Source organism: Leguminivora glycinivorella, chromosome 1 (genome assembly GCF_023078275.1).
Source record: "Leguminivora glycinivorella isolate SPB_JAAS2020 chromosome 1, LegGlyc_1.1, whole genome shotgun sequence".
Classification (NCBI taxonomy): domain Eukaryota; kingdom Metazoa; phylum Arthropoda; class Insecta; order Lepidoptera; family Tortricidae; genus Leguminivora; species Leguminivora glycinivorella.
This window is the reverse complement of record NC_062971.1, coordinates 36,515,053-36,530,600: the sequence shown is the minus strand read 5'-3', so window position 1 is coordinate 36,530,600 and position 15,548 is coordinate 36,515,053. Positions and strand designations below refer to the sequence as shown.

Sequence of the window (15,548 nt, the reverse complement as noted above, 5' to 3'; positions counted from 1 at the left end):
TTTTTTCATTTATTTAGAACACAGTCATAATATACATCATACATAGTACATAAAGTACCTGCAAAAACTGGAAGTACCTACTTAATACAACTAGACCTGGAGGTTCATAGCATACATATAAAATAAATAAATAAATATTATAGGCCATTCTTACACAGATTAATTGAGCCCCACGGTAAGTTCAAGAAGTCTTGTATTGCGGGTACTCAGACAACGATATACATAATATACAAATACTTACATATATAGAAAACATCCATGACTCAGGAACAAATATCTGTGCCCATCATACAAATAATTGCCCTTACCGGGATTCGAACACAGGACCGCGGCTAAGCAGGCAGGGTCACTACACGCTAGGCCAGACCGGTTGTCAATATGAAGTTAACCTAAGCAGTAGATGCTTTAAATAGTATTTTATACAATCCTGATATAATACAATCGACGTCGTACTCTCGTACCGTACTATTAGGCCACTCAGCAAGCTTCGTGGCCTAAACATGGTACTCGACTGAAAAGCTTAATTATATCACTATTGTATACAATACTTTTTCTACGAGTCATCATCTTCATCATCAATGGACGGAAATATCATCATTCATGCAAGTTAAAATTAATGTTAATAGAGTCGTTCACCGTTGTATCAACATCGAATTACCTAGCAACCAATTGTTTGTAATAACCTTCTCTGATTGGCCGATAACGCGACAGATAAAAGAAAATGTGTTTCAGATGCATGAAAATTTGCCAGGTATCGCAAATTAGTATAGAAATTGTATGAAGTTCTATTTTTGAAATTATTACAGTTAACTATTAAAGTCAACTATAATGAGCTTATTATAATTGAGTCGGAACTGCCATAGAGTATCCAACACTGAAAAGTAAGCACTTATAGTTTAGTCTGTGGTGTCCTAATTGACAGATTACAGTCGACAAGTAGAAAAAAAATGTTACAGTAACATGGAACGATAGTGAGATGAGACATAAAGCGTTTGCAATTGCATCACTTGCATAATGCAAGCGATTGTCACCCTAGACAAGCTGGTTGTCCGATCCGACACTCGAGCAATGTGAAACCGTTCTTACATGAAACGTCATTATTGATCCTTTTATTATGACTTTAATTACACGTGGCACCAGAGGCGGGTGTTAATTAGCTGTCAATAGAGTAATTAACGGATAACCTGTAGTTTGGAACGGAATTGGGTTTGGTTCTCCTGACACGAGGATTCAATTAGTTTTTAGGATTTCTCGTAGTTTCGAATAGTATGGCGGAGAGGGAAAAGTAAATATGGCGTAAATCGTGGAACGACGTTGAATAAAAGGATATGATGTTGGCTAATTACATAATGTACCTACATAGTTATTTTTACCAGACCCAATGGTAAAGACCCGGATTCTTCATAAACTGACGTGAGGCAAATAAACTTCAAATTCACCAAGTTTGGAACATTGAGCTTTATTGTAGTACTTTCTGTATAAAAGGGGGTGCCCTAATGGCTTAGTTAGGTTTTAAAATGATAACACGAAAGTTTTAACTATAAAACTCCCGTGAGACTCATACATATTTAAAAATATTTTAAGCGGGTTACTCACGTATTAAGTCGATATAGCGTTCGACATGTTTCGGTTCAATTTCGAGAACCTTTCTCAAGAGTAGCGACCCCGCCTTTACATGTCGAGAGCGCGACGCATACTGCGGAGTGCGGGCGCTTGCTCGGTGCGCGCGGCTGCTGAGGACGGGCGCAGGGGGGGTCGGCGGCGCGAGCGACGTCACCGTGGCGAGATCGGAGCTACCCACTATGTTACTTTTGTCAAAAGCAGGATTGCACACAACACTTATTACGTCACTTGTTAAGGGAGCGTAAGTTTTTTTAAATAAACACGAAAGTTAGCCACTTTGTGGCCACTTCACAAAATGCACGAATCCGATTCTTTGCCGCCACTTTACGACAATTTCTAGGTAATTCTAATTACACTAGTTTGTTTCCTAGATTATTCAAGTTACTAGTACAGGGCTGGCCCACGGGTGGTACGAGCTATACAGGATGATTTACTAGTTTTTATTTTTTATTTTTTATTTTTACAGTTAAAATTATTACAGTTAACTATTAAAGTCAACTATAATGAGCTTATTATAATTGAGCCGGAACTGCCATAGAGTATCCAACACTGAAAAGTAAGCACTTATAGTTTAGTCTGTGGTGTCCTAATTGACAGATTACAGTCGACAAGTAGAAAAAAAATGTTACAGTAACATGGAACGATAGTGAGATGAGACATAAAGCGTTTGCAATTGCATCACTTGCATAATGCAAGCGATTGTCACCCTAGACAAGCTGGTTGTCCGATCCGACACTCGAGCAATGTGAAACCGTTCTTACATGAAACGTCATTATTGATCCTTTTATTATGACTTTAATTACACGTGGCACCAGAGGCGGGTGTTAATTAGCTGTCAATAGAGTAATTAACGGATAACCTGTAGTTTGGAACGGAATTGGGTTTGGTTCTCCTGACACGAGGATTCAATTAGTTTTTAGGATTTCTCGTAGTTTCGAATAGTATGGCGGAGAGGGAAAAGTAAATATGGCGTAAATCGTGGAACGACGTTGAATAAAAGGCTATGATATTGGCTAATTACATAATTTTTATTATTTATTATTATTTATTAGTAAAAACATGTTTACATGACATTACAGTAAAACCAATGCGTCACGAAACTTAGATAACATAAAAGAAAAAAACAGTTTGTAAGAACATGAAAAAAAAAAACAATAAAGTTTAAAACTAAACAATTGATTTGGGCGATGACGTAACTGCGTGGCTCCGTTGCGTCGTTTGCTCCGGTGTAGGATTCGGCAAATTGCCCCGGAACCGCCGAAAAACCACACCTTTCGGCCAGAAGTCTGCGCTCGCGATGGTGTCCTGCAGCGGCCGCGGCACGCGCACAACGAACGAGCTGAAGTGCACGTAGTGACGCGACTGCAGCTGTTGCACCCTCAGCGTGTAGCCAGTCTTCCGGCGAACGTAGTCCACCACCTCGTCTGCCACGGCGGAGTAGTGCAGGCGAGACACATAGAGCGCCCTACTCGGTGTTGCGACCCGTAGACCAGAATTAACCGGCTCTGCAGTGCCACACAGAGTCTTTCGAGGCGCCCTGCGTGTCTTGTTTTTTCTTTCCACTAGTGTGAATCCCTCCTTATCCACACTGGCGCAGGAGGACTTCTTGAGTGGGGCCCGTTCATCACACACCTTAGTAGGTGCCTTGACCCGGTCAGCTGTTCGAGGCTGACCCACAACATCAGCATAAGCACGCTGACGTAGTGTCGAGTTTACCGGGGGCAGTCGCGCGCGGAGCGACACGTGCTGCACTTTTTACCGTGTCAGCATTGCGCAAACTGACCGACCGAACACTAGTGTCAGGCCGATTTATGTCCATATTAATATTTGAATCAGCCGTCCGAATTGGGGCATTCCGCAAAGCAGCGATTTCGTTGCGTAATTCGGCTATTGTTGTTAGGCTAGCTTCAAATTTAATTTTAACTTCCGCTAAACTTGATTTAAGGGCCACGATTTCCTTTTCCAAGCAGCGAACGTCGACTTGATCCGGCTCACGCGACGTCAGGATGGTATCCGTCGCTAAAAACTCCGGAATCCGGTCTTCATTCTCCTTCAGGATCTTCTTAATATCTTGAAGGGTCTTTTCTCCGGTTTCATCACCTCTCCGGTGAGGTACATATGTGCCGACGATCCCCAGGGACTGGCACAGCACTTGCTTCGCTTGGCAGATGTCCTCGATGGTAAAACTCGACGCACGAGAACTTATCTGCATAGCAGCAGCCGCATCCATCTTTCCTTCCCGCAACAGCTTGTTTTTTAGTTGCAGAAAGGCGAGGAACTCGTTCACGATGGGTTGACTCGGTTTGGAGAGATCCATCGTGTCAAATCGCCAACGCGACTCGAGCCGCGCTAAATTCGCAATTTATTTTAATTATTACTCATCAACGCGTCTACATCGCTGCGCGCATTGAACTCGACTCCCGTACCATAATGTACCTACATAATGTACCGATAATGTACCTACATAGTTATTTTTACCAGACCCAATGGTAAAGACCCGGATTCTTCATAAACTGACGTGAGGCAAATAAACTTCAAATTCACCAAGTTTGGAACATTGAGCTTTATTGTAGTACTTTCTGTATAAAAGGGGGTGCCCTAATGGCTTATTTAGGTTTTAAAATAATAACACGAAAGTTTTAACTATAAAACTCCCGTGAGACTCATACATATTTAAAAATATTTTAAGCGGGTTACTCACGTATTAAGTCGATATAGCGTTCGACATGTTTCGGTTCAATTTCGAGAACCTTTCTCAAGAGTAGCGACCCCGCCTTTACATGTCGAGAGCGCGACGCATACTGCGGGCGCTTGCTCGGTGCGCGCGGCTGCTGAGGACGGGCGCAGGGGGGGTCGGCGGCGCGAGCGACGTCACCGTGGCGAGATCGGAGCTACCCACTATGTTACTTTTGTCAAAAGCAGGATTGCACACAACACTTATTACGTCACTTGTTAAGGGAGCGTAAGTTTTTTTAAATAAACACGAAAGTTAGCCACTTTGTGGCCACTTCACAAAATGCACGAATCCGATTCTTTGCCGCCACTTTACGACAATCTCTAGGTAATTCTAATTACACTAGTTTGTTTCCTAGATTATTCAAGTTACTAGTACAGGGCTGGCCCACGGGGGGTACGAGCTATACAGGATGATTTACTAGTATTAGACGTGAGTAGGATTGTACATTAATGTAATATCACACTATAAATTTCAGTGTGATTTAAAATTTCAATAGGTACTTAATTAATGAAAATGAGTGAGATGAGAAATTCTCAAAATGTTTGTACATTTGGTTAATATTTATATAAGAAATATATAAAAAAAAAGTACGTAGAGTACCACATTTATTTTTTGTAGAACAAGTCTGCAAAGTTTGTAAGTTTTTTGATTTATTTAATGTCCGTTTCCCACTAGATTTCCCATGCCGGTCGTGGGAAGGCCAAGTCACGATTACTTTTACTCTATTCCTATATGTATTATCGACTAATCTTGCTGCCGTCTCCTAAAATCATCCTGTATACATCCAGTGTTGGGAGTAGGGGACTTCATTAAACAATTAGTTGAAATTTATAACTGAATAGAGGACCTTTGCTCCTGGCTCATACAGTAGTAGTCCTTCTGGATTAGATTAACTAATTAAGAGCTAGGTTTTCCACAAGGGCGGATATATAGGTATCTGTAGGTATAGAGTGGGTCATTTTTACTTTTTTTTATTTTCTTAGGGGGCACAGTCACAAAAAGGTGCCATTTTGTAATTAATTAGTGCACAATTTTTTTTAATTTTTATGTTTCATTTTTTGCCTCCGGATTTCAGTTGAAGTTAGTATGGAGTAGGGTGTAAAAAAGGTTTTAATTTTTGAGGTTTTTTTGTTCATTTATTCTCTTTGAACCTTTAGCATGCTATTATGATGTCAATAATGGTATATCTTCATAGCAAAATTTTAAATTAGAAGACAATACATAGATATACTCCGCACACCACACAAAATGTACTAAAAAATATATGAAAACTTCAAAGTGGATCCGGAGGCAGAAGATGAATTGGAATTGCAAAATAATTTGAAATATTGTTTATTTGCATCAGTTGGCAAGTTTTTGTAACTGTGCCCAATGAAAATATAATACTTTTTATTTCTCCATACAAGAGTGACATACCATTGTATATTAAATACTGATACAAGAACACCTCATTTAAATATAAAATAGATACCTAAAATCTTTCCTTTGTCTTGAAGTCTATTTTTAAATCGGCAATGGTCACCTGTCTTTGAAGTAAATAAATAGGCGTCAATATATTAGAAATACGACATCGTAAAAAATTAAGTAAAAAAAAAACACAATAGGAACTATTGGTACTGACGTAGGTGCATACAAAAAAGAGTTTACAATAACAATTAGGTATGGTATGTTGAACATATATAGCGAAATATCAATTGCGGTACCTATACGAGTAATTGATAATTATTGAAATTTGTTCCGTTTCAAATATTAAACTTTTTAAAAGTGAAAGACGGACAAACAATCAGACACACACTTCCCATTTATAATATAAACTTATGGATTTATCACAATGAAATAAGAGAACTGTGTGCTGTAGAATGAACAGTAGGTAAAAATCGCACAACTTCCCAAACGGATTGTCCGTTTGAACAAGTCGGCGTCGAAATGTAACACCCTTTGTAACTGCAAAATTGTAGAACGAGTGTACTGTAATGCAACTGTTATTCCTAACGCACTTTGTATAGGCGAAATTAGATTTTACCGAAGAATTAATTCCCTGAAGCTGCAAATCGATTTATTAACACAGTGTTCCGAGTTTTCGCCATTCCACTAATCGTGATTTTTTTTTCATTTCTAGTTTTTGTGGCATGAAAACGGTACGTCAAAAAAATGATATCTCTACTCGGGTCTCCACGCGTTCCGTGTCCTATAGTCTGTTTGGAGAGAGAAGAGTTGTGGTATGTACATATGAGGCCCTATAGTTACATGACGTTACATGATTCTTCACTTTGCAAGTTTTGAAACAAAGGTATATGCATGAAAGAGATGCAAATATTCGCCACTCACTCTTACTCATAGTTTCGTCTCAAAACTTGTAGCAATAACGTGTACATTCAGTTTTATAATTGTAACTAGTGTAGTATACACATAAATCTTTAGAACGCCATGTTGGAGATTTTTTTAGGAGAGTTTCCACTTATTTTCGGCCATCAGACGACGTCATTGGCTGATTTTATGAGGCAGAATGTTTAATCCATGACAATAGCAATAGTTTAGTAAAATATCCCGCCTTTTGCATGTCTAACACCTGCTTGTGTCTCACAATACTGCTTTAATTTATCCGTAATAGGAGAAAGGAACTGATTGAAACGAAAATGAAATGACATAATTGATTTATTGCACATTAACTTAAGCACGAGCGAGTACACAATCCATTTGGCTATAAACAAAGGAATAGCAGCAAAACAGTGTTTTTAAGTGCGTAGTAGAACTAGTAAAAGTAAATTTTTTACTATTCAGAAAATAACTTACGCTTACATACAATTTCTTGATATTCAATTCTGTTATTTGAAAAATTTTGCTATCAAGAAAACATTTTAGGATAAAAATGGGTAATTTCAGATAAGACAGCGTTTTGCCTTTTCTTTACCTCAGGCTACTGTTATTAAAATTGGCTGGAGACAAATATCATTCGGATAAAGTCAAAAAGGCCGTTCGATTGCAAACCTTGCAGCCCTGATCTGCCACTATACCCCGTCACGCATTAATTCGTCAGATAGGGAGATTTCACCAATCTACCATCCGGAAGACTGCCAGCCGGACCCACCAGACCGTCCGAGTGAATTAGAACCCCACCCTCCTGAAGACCTTCCAAGTGAGTTCGAGTCCCACCCTCCCGTGGACCGTCCCAGGGAATTCGAGTTCCAGCCTCCACCGTATCCGCTGCCGCCGAAGCCGCTGCGTCCGCTCACGCCACCCCACCACCGCTGTTTCTGGTATCTGCGGCACCTGAAAAAGGGTTTTAAATTTGAGGAAGTTTTATAATTAGACCTCGGCCTATCACTAGATCCATCTCTGCCACTGGAGCTAAAGCCACCAGAAACAACCGGTCAGCTCTTCAAAGCTAAATAATTATATTTAGTACCCAAGGTACCATATCCACTGATGCCATATCTTCCACTAAAACTGCTGTCGCATCATCAAAACCGTTAGCACCAGATCTGCTCCAAATACCAGATCTAAGCTGCCCTGAAGCCGCCAGCCTGCTATTAAAGCTAGATAGGTACATAATTATATTTGTACCTAAGGCAACTTATCCACCGAAGCCATATCTAACTAAAAGTGCTGCCGCGCTAATCATCAGAACCGCTAGCATCAGATCTGCTCCAATTTTCAGCCTCAAACTGCCTGCTCCAGCCTGCTCAGCCAGCCTGCTCCTTAAATCTAGATATATCTGTACCTGATCCTCCCCATCCTCCAGATCAAATCCTCCACTGCGGGAGCTTGCACCTCCCCAACCAGAACCGAAGCCACTCCTTCCACTGCGCCCCAATCATCAGAACCACTAGCACCAGATCTGCTCCAACTGCCAGAACTAAAGCTGCCCTAACACAGCCATTCTTTTTTCCAAAGCTACATGTATCTGTACCTGAACCACTCCATCCTCCAGATCCATATCCTCCACTACGGGAGCTCTAACATAACCTAACCTCCCCACCCGCCAGAAGAACCGCCACTCCTTCCACTGGCACCTGATAAACCTCAACCAGTAGCCAGCCTGATCCTCAAATGTAGATATATCTGTATCTGTACCTGAGCCTCCCCATCCTCCAGATCCATATCCTCCACTACGGGAGCTCGCACCTCCCCACCCAGAACCGAGGCCACTCCTTCCACTGGCACCTGATCCACCCCAACCACTAAAGCTGCCCTGAAGTAGCCAGCCTGATCCTCAAATGTAGATATACATATCTGTATCTGTACCTGAGCCTCCCCATCCTCCAGATCCATATCCTCCACTACGGGAGCTCGCACCTCCCCACCCAGAACCGAGGCCACTCCTTCCACTGGCACCTGATCCACCCCAACCACTAAAGCTGCCCTGAAGTAGCCAGCCTGATCCTCAAATGTAGATATACATATCTGTATCTGTACCTGAGCCTCCCCATCCTCCAGATCCATATCCTCCACTACGGGAGCTCGCACCTCCCCACCCAGAACCGAGGCCACTCCTTCCACTGGCACCTGATCCACCCCAACCACTAAAGCTGCCCTGAAGTAGCCAGCCTGATCCTCAAATGTAGATATACATATCTGTATCTGTACCTGAGCCTCCCCATCCTCCAGATCCATATCCTCCACTACGGGAGCTCGCACCTCCCCACCCAGAACCGAGGCCACTCCTTCCACTGGCACCTGATCCACCCCAACCACTAAAGCTGCCCTGAAGTAGCCAGCCTGATCCTCAAATGTAGATATACATATCTGTATCTGTACCTGAGCCTCCCCATCCTCCAGATCCATATCCTCCACTACGGGAGCTCGCACCTCCCCACCCAGAACCGAGGCCACTCCTTCCACTGGCACCTGATCCACCCCAACCACTAAAGCTGCCCTGAAGTAGCCAGCCTGATCCTCAAATGTAGATATACATATCTGTATCTGTACCTGAGCCTCCCCATCCTCCAGATCCATATCCTCCACTACGGGAGCTCGCCCCTCCCCACCCAGAACCGAGGCCACTCCTTCCACTGGCACCTGATCCGCTCCAACCACCAGAGCTGTACCCGCTGGATTTGCCCAGTCCTGAAAAAGTACGTAAGAATCCATACTTAATATTATAAATGGGAAAGTGTGTGTGTCTGTTTTTAATGTTTGTTTTTCCGTCTTTCAAGGCGAAACGGAGCGACGAATTGACGTGATTTTGGAGTGACGGGTGGAGAGTGACATAGGCTACTTTTTATCTCTTTCTAACCTCCCACTTAAAATGGGGGGTGGAAATTTATATGGAGCGTGCTGCAATTTTCGAATTTAACGCGAGCGAAGCCGCGGGAAAAAGCTAGTCTATTATATGCTTAATGGGATGCATTTCTTAAGAGGATACGGTAGCGAAAATGCTAAAATGGAAAGGAGCCCCCCTTTCAACTTGGGAATTTTAGTTAAATATACAAGTGTTATTAACTAGATTTATCGAAAAAAAATTGTCCATTAAGAACAACTCAGTCAAAAGATATTTAAAAAAAATCTTTAAAATCGAGGTTCCGCTCTCGACTCTTTCCTCCTTCAAAACTTAATCAATCTAAACGAAATTTGAGAATCTGAATAACAATGAAATAATCTATGTCGGACCGTTTAGTTTTTTTAGTTAATTGTTACCAATCTTGAGTATCACACCTTTTTTGCGCCGCAATGAAAAAGGCCGTTTTTGGAAATTTTTGATTGGCTCTAGAATCTTTAAAAAGCAGAATATCAAATAAATCAAAACGGTCCGACACAGATAAAAATAATAACAATCTGTGTTGAAAAACTCATTGCTCTATCTTAAAAAACCAGGGAGGAAATAGTCGAGAGCGTTTGTATGGAGAAGTGACCCGTACCGTATCGTTTTAAAACTTAAATAAATTACACTGGAGTGCCTGAGTCTCGAATCGTACAGTCAGCTGTAGAGTAGGTAAAGTAGGCCCCTCTGCATACAAATGTGTATGCAAGGGCGTCTACTTTTCTCTGCAGCTGACTGTACCATCGTAGTACCTACTCTGCAATCGCGACAGGTGCCTGTATCCTCTTGGCCACCCAGATCACAGTTGCTTAGGTCGAAATTATCTAGTAGTATAAGAGAGTCCGTATGTGTGTCATCATTACAGATGAAAACATAACTTACATACAACTAAAATAGCATCAGCATATTAAGCATCAGCGTGCAGCGCATCAATTTTTTGCATACATTGAAATATTCAATGAGAAAAAAGCGGCTTAATAGGTAGCTTATGGGAGTTAATGGGCATTTTAACTAGAAACTGATAGACACACAAGGACAACATTTTGATTAAAAATTGTGAACCTACCCAATTTGGGCAAGTTGTTAAGTTAACTTTAAATATAATGTTAAAGCTAACTTCCATGATATTGATTACTTACCTACTCGTAATAGTACATTACTTCAGAGGCCGGGAAAATGAGGATTTCCGGCCAAGGGTATATACCGGATAGGGATACGAGGCCGGGAATCCGTTTTCACGCCGAGGCATGTATAGTGCTTTTCTCAAACATACAATGAAATAAAAGAAATGCTCTAAAGGACAATATTTTATAAAAAAAAAAGTTACTTTGCAGGCCTAGGCCTAAAAAATAATATGAAATCCCTTTACAGTCCTCTCGAGTTGTTGCGCCCAAAAAGCGATACTTCCCAGCCCATTTTAAGGAACGTAAAGACAATATTTCATTGCATGTTTGAGAAAAATTAATTACTTCAAAACAAAGTAGAAAATTAAGTTAGAACAAAAAAAAATACAAACTTCAGATGCTTTCGTAGGAATGGAAATGTTCATTTTTAATTCGAAAAAAATTTAAAATTATAACTTTGGTTTTCTGTGTATTTTTCCTGATGTTTCGGATAATTTCCCCAGTTAAATAGAAAGAGCCTATACTACCTATATCATTATTTTACATTCTAGACGAGCAAGGGCCGGCTAGCTTTTGACGCAATAAGAAATACCTAACTTTATTTATTAGAAATTCTGAAATCTTTCATAATATTATTCCAGAGAAAATTCTACGGAGGAGGGGATAGATGGAAGACGATATTAAAACCATCGGATTTTAATATCACCGTTACAAAAGTGTTAAGTCATATTGAAAAGTTTGCATGTAGGTATATTTAAGGACAAAAAATAATGCTCGTCAATTAGATTTTGGCATTATTGATACGAGAATGATGTAAAAGCTTTCTGAAAGGCTTTTTGAGCCGAAAATAGGTATTTCTTTCTGCATATATATTTACCACCAGATTCCCACCCTAACCCCACCTGTTGCCTTCGCCGAAAGAAGAACGGGCGACACCAACTAACGGTAGGCCACCGAAGTCCCCCCGACACTGCCACCACCGAAGCCGCCGCTAAAACATGGGAGTGGGGAAAATGTAATACACACCACCAGATCCACCCCAACCACTGTTGCCTCCGCCGAAAGAAGAACGGGCGACGCCGACTGACGGTAGACCACCCAAATCCCCCCCGAAACTGCCACCGCCGAAGCCGCCGCTAAAACCGCTACCGCCGCCGCCGCCGCCGCCGCTCTGCCATCCACTCCCACCTTATTCAAAAATAAACATTATAAGGGCCGATTTTTCAATTCTCAGATAAACCGCCGAATAGTTATCCCACCGATAAAATTAAGTGACTGTTTATTTGTTGGTTAAAGATTTTCAATTTTTCATTCCCTTTTTATCCAGAGAATACTTATCTCTGGTCTTAGCCAGCTAACTTCGTTTCAAACATGTGTGAGCAAGATGCAAGGATACAGAATTCAACATGTTAGAGTGAAACAAAAATACAACGCCATTTTGACATTTGACGTTTGTTTGATGCCAAACAAAATTGTTATTTTCATAATTATTTTAAAACCGAGTTGTTTTGTGGTAATTTAATTGAAAAGTATTATAACTACTCGTAAGTATTGTTATTTAATAAAAATATACACTGTGTAATAATAGGAAATCTAATAATTACAACAGCGTAGTCCTGATCACGTTTCAAGACTAAAATGTCATATTTGTTATACCTTAGTTCAAAACACTTTTTTGGTGGCGATGACATCATGAAATTCATGAATCATAATTTAACTAAGTTCAACTACCATTATCGATAGATTCGACAAAAATTGTCAAGTAATATCTTTTGAAGTAGGTTTCAAGAAAAATAATTGTCTTATTTATTTTAAGTGACAGTTTTACGAATAATATTTACTTTTTAAATGAAAAAAGAAACATTCGATAACAAAACAGAATTAAAGCAGGTTCGTATACCGGAGTACTATTATAAAAAAACTAGTGCCTACAGCAATTTAGTGACTAACGACGTTTGCAACCATTGTGGTATTGTATATAGGATTGTATTGAGTTACTTGGAGATCTCTTTTCGCGCTGCGATGGCGCGGCAGCGGCCAGCCCGACTGCGACGAAGATGACCAATGTTTTCAGCTAAAAAAATATTTAGAGAATTATTTAAAACAATAAAAATTAAAAACAAAAAAAAACACACACACACAATGAAAATTAGACAATAAGAGTATAAGGACCATGTTGAAAAATGCTCTCAAATTGGCCCTGTTGCTATATGTCATATGCCTCTATGTATACTTTCAGCGGTATGTATGCTTTCAAAGGTAGAGAAACCCATGACAACACCTGGTTTCAAGGCTTAGCCGTAAAGCGTGCAAAAAGACACAACCGCGATACTGTCTCCTCGGTGATTGGATCAGGGGCGGCTCACTCCGCGATTCTATCGCCGCGCTACAAGTACATGCTGGTGGCCGCGAGTTCGCGGCCTAATCAGGGGTGGCGCGAGTTCTCACGGAACGCACGTTCGCACTTTCTATTGTTACTTTACGTCGCGAGTTTTTTTAAAGTTTTATATGCGATGTCCGCGTGTGAATGGCTAATGGTGCTTAGTTAAATAGACATCATGAATAAAATAGGACAATCTTACACAGATCTACTATTGATTAAGTCCCACGGAAAAGTTCAATGAGGCTTGTGATGTTGGGACTTAAACAAATTAAAAATATATAAATACTGTATATATATACCTAGAAAGTACCCAAGACTGGAATATAATAGCATACATTTAATCTGAAGTATTAATTCGTTTTAATCCATAGGCAACCCTATCGTCCGACGCTGCGCACGTGCGGCTCGTTTCTTTGTTAGAATTTTGTAGGCATTTAAAAGGCGGCATTTCGTGAACATCAAAGCAGTGGGCCTTCTGTACTTGTACTATTATATATTCTGTGATTGGATCTCAATTTGAATGTAATAAATGCGGACGTTCATGTCGCTCCCATAGGTCTTTATAGTCACGAGAGGAGTTGTCTCTCACATTCAGACGCTGTTTAAATCATCTGTCAAGATGTACGAGGCCTTATGATGATACTTTCAGCATGATGTTGACTGCAGTTCAATTTGTAGGTCATAGTACATATAAAGCAAAAGGTTTCAAAAAATTTAGCAAATCTGTCTAAATACCAAAAGCCACGCCAAGAGTGCCAAGAGTGCCAAGAGTGGCACTGTAACTTAGTAGTTCATGTGCTCTGCCTATTCCTTTATGGGATACAGGCGTGATTATATCGTCACTACTTTGAAAAAATCTCGTATCTCACGCTGCTCCTCAAAGTTAAAACGCAGTAAGTCTATATGCATTCCATACATACTTACTAAAATTTTCTTTTCATTGACAGACGAAGATACAAGTTTTTTAGGGTTCCGTAGTCAACTAGGAACCCTTATAGTTTCGCCATGTCTGTCTGTCCGTCCGTCCGTCCGCGGATAATCTCAGAAAGCTGAAATTTGGTACCAATATGTATATCAATCACGCCAACAAAGTGCAAAAATAAAAAATAGAAAAAAATGTTTTATTAGGGTACCCCCCCTACATGTAAAGTGGGGGCTGATATTTTTTTTCATTCCAACCCCAACGTGTGATATATTGTTGGATAGATATTTAAAAATGAATAAGGATTTACTAAGATCGTTTTTTGATAATATTAATATTTTCGGTAATAATCGCTCCTAAAGGAAAAAAAAGTGCGCCCCCCCCCCCACTAACTTTTGAACCATATGTTTAAAAAATATGAAAAAAATCACAAAAGTAGAACTTTATAAAGACTTTCTAGGAAAATTGTTTTGAACTTGATAGGTTCAGTAGTTTTTGAGAAAAATACGGAAAACTACGGAACCCTACACTGAGCGTGGCCCGACACGCTCTTGGCCGGTTTTTTTTTTAAAGTAGTGACGATATGTATGATTATACGTATGTCTAAATACACAAAGTTTTAATTACCTATCCTGTACAAGCACAGACGAAAGATAAGTATTTTCCTGGCTTATTCAAATGAAGGCGGTGCGGTGAAATGTATAAAGATGTACTGTAGGCCTAGGATTTTAATTATCCTATACAAACAGGCAAAAGATAAGTTTTTTTTATGGCTTATTAAAATAACCTTGTTATTAAATAACACACTGTATACCTAGTAGGCAATGGTGCGACAATCAATTTAATTATTTTGAAAATAATGAACTTTAAAAAAGATCAAATAATTACCCTATATTTTACAAAAAATGTGTTCCAGTATTATTTTTGTGTCTTTTTTTTCTCAAATGCCACATTAATTTTATGGAATAGTATGAATAATTTACGCATATTTTTGTGTTTACACGTTTTTATTTATGGATTCATGTTAACTGTCCGATTTCGCAATGATTTTCCTCTCCTCTCCTCCCGACTCCTTTAAAGTAAAGTTCTTTAGGTCGAAAAATTCTAAGGAACTAGAGTTAGTGTCTCAACACGTACTGCTATTGGATTATTAAAAAAAATAGTTATTTGTTTTACAAGGCCCAAGGGGGCAAAGTAGTTGTTTAAGCTCGCGGTTCAAAAAGTGGAATCTTGAGCGTTGCGAGGGTTTCAAGGCACGAAGGAAGCAAAGTAAGCCTTTACCCGTTGGTGTGGCAGGGGCGGCTCAATCTGCGATTCTACCGCCGCGCTACAAGTACGTACGCGCTGCGAGTTCGCGGCCTAATCAGGGGTGGCGCGCGTTCTCACCCCAAGTAACATTTTAGTGCTATAATTTTGGTTTTCGACGCCAAAAGCTACTATAGATGTCGTATAAAGGTTTTCGGCGTGACCGCTTGTCGTATAAAAGCCTCCAGTAACAC

The 15,548-nt window shown here is 40.2% G+C and overlaps 1 protein-coding gene across 2 annotated transcripts in view; it reads right to left on the bottom strand.

Moving 5' to 3' along the window:
* Positions 1–7,309: 7,309 nt before the first annotated feature.
* The window catches only part of LOC125228598, a 32,365-nt gene continuing 24,126 nt past the window's right edge, over positions 7,310–15,548 (bottom strand). The window contains exons 2-5 of one of the 2 annotated variants that reach the window (XR_007177317.1): positions 12,743–12,818; positions 11,771–11,932; positions 9,290–9,427; positions 7,507–7,630 (exon numbers count right to left, since the gene is read on the bottom strand). Coding sequence is in view for 1 of the 2 variants with exons in the window: in XM_048133270.1 (XP_047989227.1) it covers positions 7,466–7,630; positions 8,435–9,145 (876 nt within the window). In the remaining variant the exon portion in view is untranslated. Of the gene's footprint in view, positions 7,631–8,434; positions 9,257–9,289; positions 9,428–11,770; positions 11,933–12,742; positions 12,819–15,548 lie in introns of those variants that run through there. The other variant, XM_048133270.1, reaches the window with a different exon arrangement.